The sequence below is a fragment of the Varroa jacobsoni genome, unplaced genomic scaffold (genome assembly GCF_002532875.2).
Source record: "Varroa jacobsoni isolate VJ856 unplaced genomic scaffold, vjacob_1.0 scaffold_623, whole genome shotgun sequence".
Classification (NCBI taxonomy): Eukaryota; Metazoa; Arthropoda; class Arachnida; order Mesostigmata; family Varroidae; genus Varroa; species Varroa jacobsoni.
In genome coordinates this window covers 85,119-100,928 of record NW_019213525.1, presented here as the reverse complement: position 1 = coordinate 100,928, position 15,810 = coordinate 85,119, and the positions used below count along the sequence as shown (strand labels likewise).

Below are 15,810 nucleotides of genomic sequence, written 5' to 3'. Positions count from 1 at the left end.
AGGTAACTCAAGTGGTCCACGTGAATATAACCCCTAATTACTACCTAGTTATACGATATATATATATATATATAAGATAGCACGAGTACTAAATTATAGTAGTCAAATATTTACTATATTTAGTTTAACTAAGTTTTGGAAAGCGAACGATGTAATTTTTGTTATTAGCGTACTTGAAAACCACACAAATATGACACAACACATATCGCCTAAGCTAATCATTAATCTGATATCCGAAACCAACAATCTACGCAATTACGGGCAGCTTCGAACGGACAACTTGATGGAGAAAGCATGATGATTTTTTGTTTTATTTAAAATTAGAGAGTTATCAAAAGCTTTCAAGGCTTTAATTATGTAATGATCTCGCATCCAACAACCTTCACCATGCGGTGAAAAGAACTTCAAATATATAGGCATCATATCATAATAGACCATCAGATGAAATGATCTGTCATGCAATGCTTAAGAAGAACTTTCTCATTTTTTCAATACGTATTAGTACTTCAATAGTTTATTTTTGATGATAGTAATAAAAAGGTTCTCATTAAACAAAGGAAGTGTAAGGAGAGGCCGAAAATGATATTTCTGAAAATTCAAAAAGTCAAGTCAGAAACGCCTTTCCTGGGAGTGTATTACAAAAAATAATTCCTATATATCTATATATATATATATATATCACTTTAAAGTTCAAATTATCAGATCACTGAATAGAGTCTCTAATTAGTTTACTTCTTCATTGCAAAGGAACACATATCGAGGACGTTTTTGACGAAAATCTTGTATATTTTCCATAAAGACTTTGTTGTTGTTGATTTTATTTAGTGTTTTTTGTTCTTATTATTACCACGTGGATCCGTTTCTGTTGATCAGTTTATTTATTATTTTAGTCTATTTCTTTATAGCAGCAATATTATTTTACACACAAAGCCATCGTTTTTATTCGTTATGTTTAACTATATATGCTCAACATCTTTCCAATATCTTGGCTCTTATCTAGCCTTCGCTCTAATTTATTCACCTCTATAGTAACTGTCTCAGACTTTTTCCATTTCTTTCCTATGAATGTTGTCTCAATTTTTCCCAAAACGCAAAAAATTGATGTTCTAATAAAAAAAATGTTAGGTCTTTTTTTAAAAAGAAATTGTCTTGATGAACAGAAACGTCTTAGAGCTTTCCAGCTTTTCCGTAGGGTGTCGACAAGTCGACAAACGAACTACGATAAAATGAAGCGGGACGTTGCAACAAAAGATACTGCGGGAACCCAACTTGTTATCACCATCGTTTCTTTCTTTACATATGGCTTACTGAGTGACTTATTCATAGAACGTTATAGTAAAGAGGGTCGTTGAAATTTTTATTCTTTTTAGTGGCAGTTTTTTTTAAACGGAAAGCAAAAGTCCTTGTGAACACACAAATATAAAAATTGGAAAAAAAAAGTGGTAAATTTCAGCGCACATTCTAGTAGAATAATCGAGGGTCTCCCTCAAGTCAGTACCAGATAGTTTGATTTTAGCAGATGAATACTTTCTGAATTAGTCAATTTGTAATACGCAAATTAGTGTTTTCAATTAATATTATCAAGCGTAATTAAGTAGAACTATTGTAAAGTTTTGTTACTACTTCTTTTACCCGATGATAGACATGATTCAAATAGCCCCTTCTGCGCTACCCAACATATAACTAAATCAAGGCTAAGACACATTAGTTTAATTAGCTCGCAGTGTGGTTTCCATGCAACTGTTAAATTGAGTTATTAACACTGTGAGACTTTCACGCTTTGAATTCGTTATAATAATGATTTCGACTTAAAAAAAAAAACTATAATTACTGTTTGCTGGAGAAGATTTTCATTAATGCAAAAACTGCGCTACCTAATACCCGTCAACAAGTCGATTGGGTGTGAATAAACCTCCTTGGGGATTTCTGCCTCTCAGCAAGATCCTTTCAGCTATTGTTTTTCCCCTTAGTCTGCAAAAACGCCTATTTCAGCAACTAAACTCGCTCATCACCTTACCAAGCAGCGTACTGGATGAACTTCAATTTTTCGCTATTTATCTTACATGGACTCGTCCTATGGGGACCATGTTTTTGGACATGCTTATTCATTGGCTTGTATATGGATAACGGAAAAGCATATGTAGCGAATCCGCGTAAAGTATTGGCATGGTAAAATGGCAACTAAATCTCGAATACGCATATAGCATCGAACAAAATACTCCTTATTGGCCAAGCTGAAAGCAAAGCCCTGGAGTTGTTGAATAATTAACTCTACTACAAGTACATAAATTAAGAGAATTATGCTATGCAAGCACGCCGTTCTCCCGCAGCAATTACGCAGTCGTTTTCAGTAGCAACATATCTCGGGTATAACGTAAAATCACTATTGAAAGGTCGAGCATTATACCAACATATGTTGGATAGCTCATATCTATAACACTCTGGTTTTATATCCCACAATCACTGGTGTTCTTGATAATGTCTGCTCCAATAGCTATCCCATTAATAAAAAAATGAGGATTATAACGATCTCGATTTACAAAAACATTGTCTTCTATTAGGAAAAATTCCACAAACAGCAAGCAAATGATACATCCCTCGGTCCTCAACCAGAAGTAGTAACTAGAAACTGCACGTGATGTCTGTAGAACGAAACGTCCATACGACTTGCTGGACACTTTCTAGGTCGCCTGTATTTATTTCACTCGATTTCTACACCGTTCACCTTCTGTTATTGTTGTAATCTTTATCAGCGTTAACCTTATCTAATTGGGCTCAATGGTCACGCCTACCCCAGTACACAAACCCCGCATATTTGAATATAGATTGTACTGGTGAAACCTATTATTCTTATCCGCTTTTGCGTACATTTCAGCTAGAATAATGGCGTAAGTAATTTGCTGCGTAAACATGTGGGCCCTCCAATATATCTCCGTGGGGTTGCACCTGATTGGGGTTGCACCTGATTGCACTACATCGGGACCACTCACATGGCACTCTCACAGATTCACTTGTTCTGGCTTTTGGCCTCAATATGTTGCCTATACATTGCCTCTTTGCGTTTTTCTACCAGCTAAGACGGTCAGCACAGACACGTTTACAGTATGCTTACCTAGTCTAACCAATAGAAACCGTAAAAATCCGAGCTATGCATAAAGCCCATTTCTGTAATTTAATTCGTCAACTGTCGTCTCCAATGTCGGCAATCTAGCCCTCTAGAAATTTTTCAGTGCAAAGGTGCTTTCACTATATTTATTTCATCACGAAGAATGATCGGCAATTCGGCTAGACTACATTACTGAGCCGCAGATGTGTGAGCATATAGCAATGCCGCGCTCTATGAGACTCACAAATGAACCAGCATAGCGGATTTGTGCATGCGTAGAAATTGCCATAGATGGAAATATAAAAGCTTATATTCGTTCTTGTCAACAGTTGTCACGTGTTTATGGCATACATTTGTTTCGTTCTCTCTCTCAAGTGAAAAGCTGACTATAGATAACTAAATATATACGGCCTGAATCCTTGGAACTTCGTTGCTACATTTTCGTATGTTTGGGGAAGAGGTAGAGGTTCGGGATAGAGTAAAGTGAAGGAAGACTTGTTAGATCGGCGGAGGCGAGGTGTCCCTTGCGGCCTCGCTGAGTATTTGACTGCGTGCCGTCTTTAGCTTGTCCATCCGTTTTTGCAGATGACTGTTACTCGTCTCGAGCTCATCAATTCGAGCCTGGGCTTCGCGCAGTTCGCGCAAGATTTTCCGCTTTTCCGCCTTGAGCTCCTCCTCGGCCTTTTCTGATAATTCGGCTTGACTTTTGTAGTGTTTAAGCTGTGTGTCGAGCCGCGCCGCCTGGGAGCTCAGGGTAGTTACTTCTTGCTCAGCCCGTTTCAGTCGATATTTGTAGTCCGAGACGATTTTGCTTGCCTCACGCTGGGCGTCTAAAATCGCTTGGGTATCGCGTCCACCCGCCTGTCGAGACATGTCCTCCAACCGGTGCACCCGAGCTCTTTCTTCTCGTAACTCTTCACGTAACCTGCAACATGGATTCCGCCCCATTTATGAAAAGGGATGCTTTATTAACTATGTATATTCAAGGTACTTCGATAATGTAGTAAATATCATAGATATGTATCAAGGATTTTTTGTGGTGCGGTTGATACCAAATATTGTAAGCACGGTTGGGTCATCTACTTAACTGAGGCTATCACAACAATTAAATTTCAAAGCCTCTTAAACGAATTATAATTTGACTGAGCTAGAATATAATGACTATTATATTATTAACCATAATTATTACATTACATATTTGTGTTGTATTCGAATAATGCAAGATAGTCATTCATCATTTCACAATGATTGTAATAAATGCCTAGTTCAAATCAGTTGCAATACAAGCTTATCACCAAGACTTTTTAGTCCATAGGGTTCAATTCATACCTTCAAGCTACCGCATACATAAAGGTTAACTACTAACTAAAAAATGCATTTTCCAAAAAGAAATTTAAGTTTCTCAACTAACCGTGTGACTTCATCCTCCAATGATGTCTTCTCTTCAGCAAGTGACTGAAGTTTCTTTTCAAGATTTCCTTCACCCGCCGAACGTAAAACTTCAGACATGTCCTTACTCAATAACTGTAGTTGGCCTTCATCTTCGCCAACTAACACCAGGCCGTGTTCCTGTAACGTACGTTGTGACGGAAAGGCGAACAATCTCTTTAATTATCCTTCCCATTGACATGCTTTCTATATAAACTATAGAAAATTCCTAAAGTACGCTAAATCTAATCAAATGTTCGCACAGTATTAAAAAAGAGTACTTGTATAACTCACCCCTATTAGGCGGTCCCGTTCGGATATCTGGTGTTCCAGGTAACTCTTGTCCTGTTGGAGATTGTTGAAATCCCTCGTTTGCTGGTCGAAGGCCCGAATCTTATCAGCAAGTTTTTTTCTTAACTGCACCATATTCTCCATTAGCTCCTCCATATCGTCACGTAACGTTTCGACCATATAGTTGAGAGCCTGCTTCTCGGAGTCCAATTGATGACTCATTACCAACGCTTTTCGAAGTTGATCTTCTAAATCTTCTCGACTAAACGAAGACAACGTAAAGAAACACAAATTCAGTTAGAAGAAAAGGATTCTTCACGATGATGTAAATTATTTAGAATAAAGAATTTAGCTTTTCGTAAATTTGTAGTAAGAAGTTTATGTGCAGGATGAAACGCTTTCTTTCGAACCGAAAAAATTCAGTTGTTGATTTGCACCGATGCAGAAGGTGCCCTAAGAAGCCGCATATAGTGTATAGATCAACAAACTACTTACAAACTAAACAATAGTTACTGTTGCTGCTTGTATTTCAATCTATAGCATAAGTAGTCGCTCATGCAATATTGCCACGTTTTTAGCTAAGAATTGATGTAGGGTAGAATACGAGAAGTTATGCATATGTAGTAAAATTAAAAAAAAAACTAACGCCGCTTTTACCAGCTTACACTGCGCTTCCAGAATACCATTTGTTTACAATCAGGCTAAAAATTGTATGGTATGTGCACCAGAAGGCACAAGTCATAAATACCACAGTCACAAAATAATCACATAATTTAGGCCTACTATAGATCGAGTCTACATGCGTGGAATTTGTGAAAATGCGTTACTGCGGACATTTAGCGATGTAATATAGCACCTTTGCTATGCATCATCCAAGTATTACGACGTTTTCCTACCACTCTTTCAAATAAATTTAACGATAGCGCAATTATGCGTATGCCATTACTGAGCGAACCAGTAGTGGATTATGGTGACTTCTGTGTCACCATACAATAGTCACAATAGGATAATTTGATCAAAATCGTTAATACAGTCCATATATTCTCGTCTATATGTATGTTGTAATTATTTACTCACCTATATTCTCCGAACTCGGACTCGGCGTCACTGCTCCGTCTCGATGAAGCTGACGCAATTGAAGCCGCTCGGACATCCCGGTTTCGAGGTCGACCACTTCCACCACCCTCATCATCGGCAGCATCTAGAAGCTTCATTCGAGCGGCTCGGGCCTCCGCACGGGCTCGACGGCGGGCAGCTAAACGAGCTTCCGCCTTATATCAAAAGTATATAAGAAGATAATTACATTTACAGGTGTGTACCGTTATTGAGCTTGTAAAAGTCCTGCTAAAAAAACATTTTTTTATGAGTTTATCCTAACCTTATGTGATTATCGCGACTAGTATCATGTAGCGGCGCAATGACATAACGCGAACATTTATTGCAAAGCTAGGTTTCAAAAGCTTTATCATACGGATAAAAAATTAACAATTCCGCGACATTTAAGATAATTGAACGAGAATACGGTAGCATTGATTAACGGTGGTGTCGGATGTACAAAACTGGAAACATTTATTTGATATATCCATAGGTATTCGTGTGGTGCATATTGCATATGCCTCAATTTTAATTCCACGATATGGCTGCATTATTGTAACACAAAGGGCCAATATGAGAGTTGTTAGCCATAGTCGTAGAACCACACGGTAACGACCATTCATACTATATCCTAAGAGTTATACAGCTATAGCAAAAATCAAGGCGCCAATTTGAAACGCTTAAATGTGTACAAACAAAAACTTTAAATAAATAGAGTATCATTCATTATTTAAACAAGCTGAAACACATTCATAGTTAAACTATTGAATCTAAACTTGTTTCAATTAACCACAGCGAACACCATAAGTAGTTACGCAAGCACACGATTACACGGATTCACACCTATCACAGCCATATATTGTTTACCTAATCGATGAACTCACACATGCCAGTTATTTATATTTAACAGAGTTTAGTGGGGTGACATTAAGTTAGATTGTTACTGTCACACTATTTAATATCCATTAGAATTCAATATACACCTGTTCGAACAAGTACCGCCGCTCTGTCAAACTCCTATCCAACAAAATACAAAATGCTTTATTTAATCTCACATTTTATCAACCATAGACAAAACTCCAGCCAAAACACGTATGCGCCCTCAAACCACGGCGCTCCGACACCTAAATTTCTATTTCAGTTACAACCCAGAACCCAGAGGCTTGATGCATCCACAGCGACATTACACTACCTGACGCTGCCCTGAGCACGCGTGTTTCCTGCTCCGTGAAGCAGCGCCTCTTCTGCTTCCTTTTTGTTTACAAACTGTTATGGAATTACAAGAAATGCGTTGTAAGCTCAACTGAACTGAACTCTATACTGGCTCATGTCAGCGGCCTTTCAATAGAGCTTTTATACCTCTGTGAACCCGTGCATGTGAGTCGGGAGCTTTACGACAGGTCAAATGACACTCTCTACACGGGTCGAAGCTACACTATACGACTACCGTTAGAATTTGTCATACAGATCGTAGTGAGTGAGCGCAGTCAACGATACTAGAGACATCGAGAGAGGTGTGTCGCCGAAGACTCTGTTTATACAGAGCCCACAGTAACCGACTGTAAATGAACTATCTAGTGACACAATTTATACAAGTTTGCCCAACAATGTTGGCCTCCTGAGTTAGTTCGTTCGGCTGAGGGCTAATGAGATATCACCGATGATCTCTGAATGGAAGCGTGGCGGTGTGGTTTTTCGATAATCAAGATCGAGTTGGCCGTAAAAAACAAAGGTTGTTTTGCAATGTGTTAAAAAGAACAACACTAAGTAAGACTAAAGAGTACAAAACCTATGAGATGAACTAGTGCTATTTTGAGTCCGGCAACGAAAGAAGCAAAGGAAAAAACGATTCTATATAAAGATTACGAGTGGCTTCTTATAGTGAGCACAACGCCAGTTGTACGCATCTGTTATTGTTTCTTTCTGCTATGGAACAGTCTTGTTTAGTTTAGATAATAATTTTTGTGATAGTGCAGTGGGTAACGTGTTTGCCTGTTAAACTTAGGAGCGCATGATGGCTTCGTTGCGTAACAAGAATAAGCCGTTTGAAGCGCTGCTTAAGGGCAGTCCCAACCGCCACATTAAATGGTAAAATAACAGCAATTTAAGGTGACTGCCCTTTGACGATAGAACAGAATCGTACAGAAATGGAACAGGTACGCGTAACGACCAATAGTTGCGTGATTTTTTAGTGACTGCAACGATTTACCAATCTTTGGTTACACTTTGTGCTCGGTAATACAAACGGAAGCGAATACGTCAAAGAACAAAAAACCTTGTTATAGAGATTCTTAAAAGAACTAATGCTCCGCCGAAGGGCAGATATTCATATCTTTTGTATAGCAATGCTCAGAGCGTAACGCAACCCAGTCCGATCACTTTACAAATTCTCGCTGTAACAGGCATGTGGTTGCTGGACATCAGTGACCTTATTAATACGAGTGTCAATCAAAGAACAATCATCTCAAATGACTAAGACCAACCAGGTTAAGTTTTTTTAGCCACTCTGTATCACTGAGAATCTTAACTCTCATATCATTCTCACCTCTCGGACATTCTGATCGATCTGATGTTGTTCCGGAGCAAAGGCTGGTAGGCCGGTCCCTCCACCACCCCTTCCGCCACCTACGGAGCCAGTACCTAGAGGAGTATTGTTTCCACCAGCATAGCCTCCATTCATCATGGGGCTCACTGCGGACGTCCTCCGACGCTGCGTAGGCGTCGTACTTCCTCCATCCATTGTCATCGTTCTTGCTGTTGCTGTTGGACCGACGTTTGTCGAAGCTCGTGTTCGTTCGCTGCCGGTAACGCCACTGGCACCGCGCGTCGGAGACAAACTAGATCCTGCGCCCCTTCCCAAGATCGCTCCGACGCCGCCGGATGCTCGCGCCCCTCTAAGCGCTGCCGCCGACGCTGACGATCCAGAGGTAGCACTCTGCAATTAAAGCCAGCACGAAGGAAAACGTTTGCAAATCGTCGAAATGGATTAAGATTGGTATACATGTATACAAAGTATTATCAGTTGTAGCCACAATATACTGTAAAATGCATGAGCAGCAAATAGCACAGATTAGAGCGTCAAAGAAGAGACTGCGATCACACATTGATGATAATTTCTCTAATATACGGCAATGGATTAAGCGTAAATAACAGCCGATCTAATTAATAATAATAATAATAATAACCATTATTATTAGAATTACACATTATACATTATTAGATTTATAGTGAATGTCTGCTTGTTTTCTTGTCTATTTGTTGTTACAGGTTGCATCCCTAGCGGTCCGTAAGCGTTCCCTGATCATAATCATTATTATGGTTATTATCAAATTAATAATATCAATGAAATCGCTTGTATTTTAGAGCTATTGTTGATTTTTAGGAAGCTAACGACTTACTGAGTCGTGTTAGGCGGCGTAATTATTCCGAACAGACGTACAGCTATACAATCTTATGACACACATAAAACAGACACGTCTACTGATTATTAGAGATAAGCCGTCAACCAAAGGACACTAGCATCCAAATCGACTGCCTTGGTGGATGTGGTAAATTTAATCCCACAGTACAGATATAACTTTTTTTAATTAGTCATATGGCGTTAATCCACCTATATGCATCTACAATATAACAATAGAACATAATTTCCAAGTTCTAATAATTGCAAAATGTATCTCAGCAGAATTTTTAATAAAGTCAAATATATGAGTGAATTGACCAGGGAAACAGAAAATAGAGAAATACGTGATCACTATCACAAACATCACAGGTACATTAGATTTTACCCGCGGAAGTTGCGCGGAATTCTGAACAATTTCCCTAGAAAATTTCAATACAATCTTTTGCAATAATAATACATTAAATACTAGTAAATAATAGTAATACAATAAACACACAAATAAATACACTAAATACTAGTTCGTATGAAATTAATATCTAGAAAGAAGAAAAATTCTAAACTTTTCCAAAGCAGAGATATTTAGGCTTAATCGATGAAACACCGCGTGGTACTATTTACCTAGATGGATTTTCCGGACAATATCGCCCGAACAAGTTCATTAAATTCCCAGTTTTTATATCGAAGTAAACTTTAAGTTTCCAATAATATCCGTTGTGCGTGCCAGCGTTACAAAACATAACATAATGTTTTTTTGATGAATAGATTTTTTCTGGTAAAGTGCATGCTACTTTAGGCAATTTGACGGTCGTTCAATGTAGTAGCTGTTACGTCTAGTGCTAAATAATTTTTTTTGATTCTGATCACCCTCATCATTTCGTTATGGTTTGCTCGGATGGAAACGAGGTAACTGCATTAAAGTCCGTAGGAATGCAATAAAGTTTCCACAGAGCTGAATATAACTGTAATAATAAAGAAAACAATACCGCGTAACGTTACAATTATCACAATATTAATTATCATATGACTAATTGAGGCACCAGAAATAAGACTTAATTTCTTCTAATAATCATATATAATAATAATAGCATGGCAAACTACTGTCGAGTATATTATTTTAATTCTATAGTGTCATCTCAACGTCTAAATGAGGTTAATTTGTGGTATAAGAAAACGAAACAGATCTGCAACATATGTAAACGATACATCAGTAAATGTAGAACGAGATCGCTATGCTTTGCAAAATTGATGTTTGATTTAAGAGACGAGCACAGAAAATCTTCGTTACGATGATATGTAGTCCACTCAATAAGAAAAATTATATTACTAATTATAATTATCACGATCAAGACGAAAGAACTCGCGCAACTTCTATCAATCCAAAAGACTTTTTTAGACCATCATAAGCACACACTACGAATTTCTGAGATATGAACTCATCAAATTCCCTCATCGGGCGGCTGCTTACGGCACTTACGTAGTACCACTTTACAGGGAAAAAAGTTTAAACGATACCCAAAAGAAACTATTTAATTCAATAACCAAAAGTAGCGTTCTTTAGCGCTTTTTTGCTGTTACCACCACTACTTCCGTAGCGACAGTAACAGCGAAAACAGTTTCTTTATGAAATTGTTTCGCGCTGGGTAATCCATAGAAGCAGCCCCGCTTCTACGTTTACTCGCAATACTCAACCATATGGTTTGTTGACCATAAAAAGGAAAGACGTGATGTAGCCTTGCTCGTTCATTTTTCGCCGACTGACGGCTTGTCTACGCCAATATTGCGGGTCTCGCCCATAGCAGTGATGCAGTTAGCGGTCAAAACAACACACAACGCGCTTCGTTTGCACAGTATGCGATATACAGCGCAATTTTTAACAGTTGCTTATTCGCGCCTTTTTTTCGAAATTTCATTCTGCTTGACACCGATCTTTGCAAGCGACTCGCCCGCATACATGAGTACGAGCCACGTCAGTGACCAAGGCACAGGGAGGAACCAAATGTGCGCCCGGAACACACTGAGAACAATAACGCTGACCAACTGGCTCACTGATACGGCTAATATCGCTACTATCGTTATTCTAACCCACAGTAGCTCTTATATATACAAAAAATGTTTTTTCTAACGTTAACGTATCCGGTAATGAGATTTTAACTATGGGTTAGCCATCCTGGTCACGGCTGACCAAAGGACCCGCATGCTTCCACGCGACTGAATGTTGTTCTATAAATCTTCAGAAAAGGCCGTATCCATCCGCCCACAGCGCCTCGCTAGTTATCACTGCCTATCTTCCCCCACTTTTCCTTTATTACTGTCGCGTTTTCTCGCGCACATCTGTACTAGCTCTGTTGTGGTAATTTCTAATGACAAACAGAGCTTTGCGCGGTGACTGTCATGCCGCTGTTGCTCTAGCTATCGCTTCGAAATTTCGCTTCGCCAGGTGTCGTAGAACGCTAACCAGCGGGCGACAGTTATGATCCAGATGGGCAAAGAATTGGCTGGAAGCCTCGTCGCGAGTTCATTGTCAGTGTTGTTCGTTGTTATTGCCGTTGTCGTCGTCGTCAAGAGCCTTAGTGCCTGCTTAGTCAGCTGATCAAAGGTGGCAAGTAATGCTGGTGCTATATGTAAAAAAGTTGATACTGTCTGTCTATCGACAAAAATCAGTTGCAAGGTCGTTCTGCTATTGGATGCCTGTCTTGTTTCAGCGTCGTCCCATAGAAACTAAAAGAAGCGCCGCACAAAAGAAAATCGATAGAACTATGTCGACGTCAATAACTACGCACTGCGATATCTTACAGTCGACAGGAACGGTGGTTCTAAGTAAGCTTGAACGTTTCAGGCTCAGACTGGTGACGGAGGTGATGATCACCAAACGCCAACCAAGATTCAGTGACACTTCGGGCCTGCTCAGGTCCATACTGTTTTCATACACTATTATAGGCAGTAGCATGGCAATAGAACGAAGCCCGGCACCTAAGTCCCACTGCAACGGTACCGGTCAAGACGAACGGCGATGTGATCGCTGGTTTGAACAATTCATGCACGTGCATGGTTTTACTACCAGGTGAAACCCTGGCAGTGTTGTAGTAGGGTATGTTACCGGCGAACATTTTTCACCAGTAAAGGTTCACATGTGCCAACACTCTGTCACCCTTCCGTTTATTTACTTACCAACAGCGACTATAGCCTGGAAGTGAAGGGAATCTTTTTAGTAGAAGGAAAAGCAGAGACAAGAAACGGCTCTCTATCGGCGTGTCGCCCTGTCCCAGGCGATTTGGCCCCCTGATTTAACGCTACGACTTGCCATTACCGAGTAACGACTAAATTGTGTGTAAATAGCGGTTGAGTCAGTAAGATGTAATACAGTACTGGTTCCGTGGAAACAGTGCGTATACGGTCAACCGATGCGGGAAAATGCTACAGCGGCGGGTGCCAACAACAGCGTTATCATTTTGAAGAAGTAGGAACAATGGGCAAAAAAAATAGTTGCAAGCATTAAGTCAGCTAAAATTTGATTAAACGTTCGTTTTTGTCTCAAGATCAATTTGCTGCACTGTTTTCTTTTATACTAAAGAATATAATAAAGTAGACGGGTTTTAGAAAAAATTATAGAATTAGCGCATTTTGAAAAGGCTTGACCAACTGGTTTATAAAAAGGCAGTTGGCGTGTGGGAGTTCTAAGCCGACAATAGAATTTAAAGATGCTCTCGTGGTCGGGGAAGATTAGAGTATGCTTAAAAAAGCTTTTTTCTAATAGAGATTCCGGTAGCGCTCGCAATAACTAAGCAGAGTAATTCTCCGACGAAATAACTAGAAGAGATTAGATGACTAACCTGACGTCATCTGTTAGGCGCAGTTGTCTTCTAGATTTCATATGCAATATTTTTACAAAGTGGCATTTGTTTGCTGACAGTTTTTGTAGCAAAAACTTCGCAATTATAGCTCTGCTGGGGGCTGCAGGTCTTAGGTTCGATTCTCTACTAATATCAAAATTCAGCGAAATTTACAGTTTATATTCAGTCGCTGCGGGCAAAATTTATGAAATATGGCAACGCATATACTATGCGCAAATCATTTTAGATTTTCCAGAAGCACGGATTCTCACATTAAATAAAAGAAACTCTCTGTTACAAACATACACAGCTGACATGCATAAGCAAACAATTTTTGTTCGTATCCAATACAAGACGGATAAGATCTATCGGGCGCGTCGAGTGAAGACATTCCACTTAAGATATAACATAGCTAATTTGATGTTGTTACTTTATCGTCGATTAAGAACTTCCGTAAAAAAAATGATGTAATAATCAATTTTCGTTACTATCGTCGTTATTGTTAGAATATGTTGTTAGTAATAGCATCTCTGTGCGAGGCATTTTTTTAAAGCTTGCGTAAACGAATCTAAACGTTAAGTGGGTTGCCGAAGCTTTTCATCTACATGTATTACCATCTTCTAAGTGACCTAATGGGTTATATTGCGAATAACTCACAAAGTCTTTTCTAATTAATGCACCAAGTGAGTGCCAAACTGCAAACAAAAGCTTTAGATGTAGCATAGAAACGACACGCGCTGTTGACTTTTGTAAATACCTTCTTCATTTCGAACGTAGAGTGTCGCAGAATGACTAACTAGACAATTTTCCGAACCGGGTGGGTACACCAGTTGAAACCCGTCGAGTCGCTGTGATCTGATTGTTCGATCAGAGCGAATCTTGCCGGTAAAGTTGCCGGAAAATGGTCTGTTAACAAGCAGTTTGCACTTAAATCGAGATGGATGTTCCGTCTGCCGAATCACTGTTTGCTACCCCACCTATTGTATAATACACTAAACAGTGGACCCTTGTTTTCTTTTCTTGACCCTGCATATGATCCTGTTTTAGCGAAAATCCATTGCATCGCTAGGTATTTACTTCTTATTTCATAATCGCTTACTGAACGGTTTGCTGACTAACTTATTTGCCCACTGCTTGGGCTGTCAGGTAATGAGTTACTGCTGCTTGTATCGATTGCTTTTCTTTTTGTATATTTATCTAATCTGTTGCGAGGTAAATCGAGAACAAATTCGTTTGCGAACGCTTCACTATGGCGAGTATAGCTGATCGACTCTTTTGGAGCTGACAGTTGCTCTCCAGAGTCGCGCACTCCTCTTTCCTGTTTGGACAGCACTGCAAGTAATGATTTAACGTCGTATCTGTAACTACAGTGTTCCTAACGTTGCATTGATGTTGAGGTGGCGCGATCGTCACATTTTCCGGTAATATCGCCGCCTCGCCAATATCCTTCAATTCCTTGAAATATAATTAATTTTATTGGCGTCCCACTCCTTCTGGTAAGGGTTGCTGACGTGACTGATGCCGAAGCCGTAAACTCACCTGTCACTCGCGGCAGTTTTTCTCCGGTAAGCAAAAGAGCACTAAAAAAATGCACACGATCAAACCCGCTAGCTCACATGCACACACACTCCGTCGCATTTAGTGGTGCTAAATTCCGAATTTGGTGACGATGGCCTACTTGCTCAACGAATGACACAATCTGATGAGCGTTTTTCAGTTTATTCACCCCTCATATACCTACAATCACGAGCAAATATTTTTTGGTGCTGCTGGGCATCTATCCACTCCTATTGCCATTTTTCGACCAGGTGCTGCCATTATGGATGAATATAGACCGTCGTCCGCATCATACAAAACATAATGGAAATCCAAACAGAAGAGAAGGACATGGTGCGGTGCCGTGCGGAGGCATCACTCGGCGATATCAACCACTGGGAGGCCTTTAGCGGATAGGCGGGCGGGCGAAGACCTGGGATAGATGCAGATACGCTCCACCCCGATGGCTATTAGATCTGTCAACGAAGTCCATTTGTTTCTCTGGCAAGCACGTCTTTTTTGTCGCGATGAATGTGTTATGTTCTACAGGGTCGAATAGTGTGGCTCAAAACCGTTGCTAAAACTGAGATGCGAAACAAAGCTAAATGTTTAACAGGTAGCAGACCTATTTTTCAATCGCCACCTAATTAGCTACCAAATCAGAAATTCAGAAATACGCAATTTGAAAATAGACAAGGAAATACTAAACTGAAGAAGCTATGGAAAGTTTAATTCAAAGATTTCCGCATTATTAGTGAAATGAGTGGTTAGGCTATATAGCTAGATTTAAATGTTGAGCCGAATCCACCAAAACGATTCTAACGAAGAAAGAACGAAAGAAAAATTAAATTGTTATCACCTATACAAATCAATGTAATTTATGGGTACCAAACGAAATGTAAACATAAAAATAATGTTATCATATAAACCGATATAATATTTTATAGTAAATACATGTATAAAAACAAATTAAATAATTAAATACAATATGAGGCATCGAATTTGTATGGAAGTAAACTGCAAATCGAATACAAATGAAATTATATTTTTTGACTATAATAAAAAAGATGGACACATTAAAATTAATTCAGCGACGTAATATATACTTGGGAAAATCCGGATAT

The 15,810-nt window shown here is 39.3% G+C and overlaps 1 protein-coding gene and 1 long non-coding RNA gene across 3 annotated transcripts; one reads left to right on the top strand and one right to left on the bottom strand.

Moving 5' to 3' along the window:
* Positions 1-761: 761 nt before the first annotated feature.
* LOC111262040 (leucine-rich repeat flightless-interacting protein 2) lies at positions 762-14,975 on the bottom strand. Of its 2 annotated transcripts, none has more exons than XM_086968923.1 (6): positions 14,690-14,975; positions 8,466-8,855; positions 5,903-6,096; positions 4,829-5,087; positions 4,518-4,675; positions 762-4,031 (listed from the first exon to the last, which is right to left on the bottom strand). In XM_086968923.1, the coding sequence occupies exons 2-6, from the start codon at positions 8,664-8,666 to the stop codon at positions 3,605-3,607; spliced, it is 1,239 nt and encodes a 412-aa protein (XP_086825049.1). In that variant the 5' UTR covers positions 8,667-8,855; positions 14,690-14,975; the 3' UTR covers positions 762-3,604. The 2 variants fall into 2 exon arrangements, with proteins under 2 accessions (XP_086825049.1, XP_022691745.1); XM_022836010.2 differs by lacking the exon at positions 14,690-14,975 and adding an exon at positions 13,908-13,986.
* On the top strand, positions 8,788-9,837 carry LOC147753249 (uncharacterized). The gene is made up of 2 exons (XR_015311789.1): positions 8,788-8,915; positions 9,188-9,837. It is a non-coding gene; the product is annotated as an uncharacterized LOC147753249 (long non-coding RNA).
* Positions 14,976-15,810: the final 835 nt, after the last annotated feature.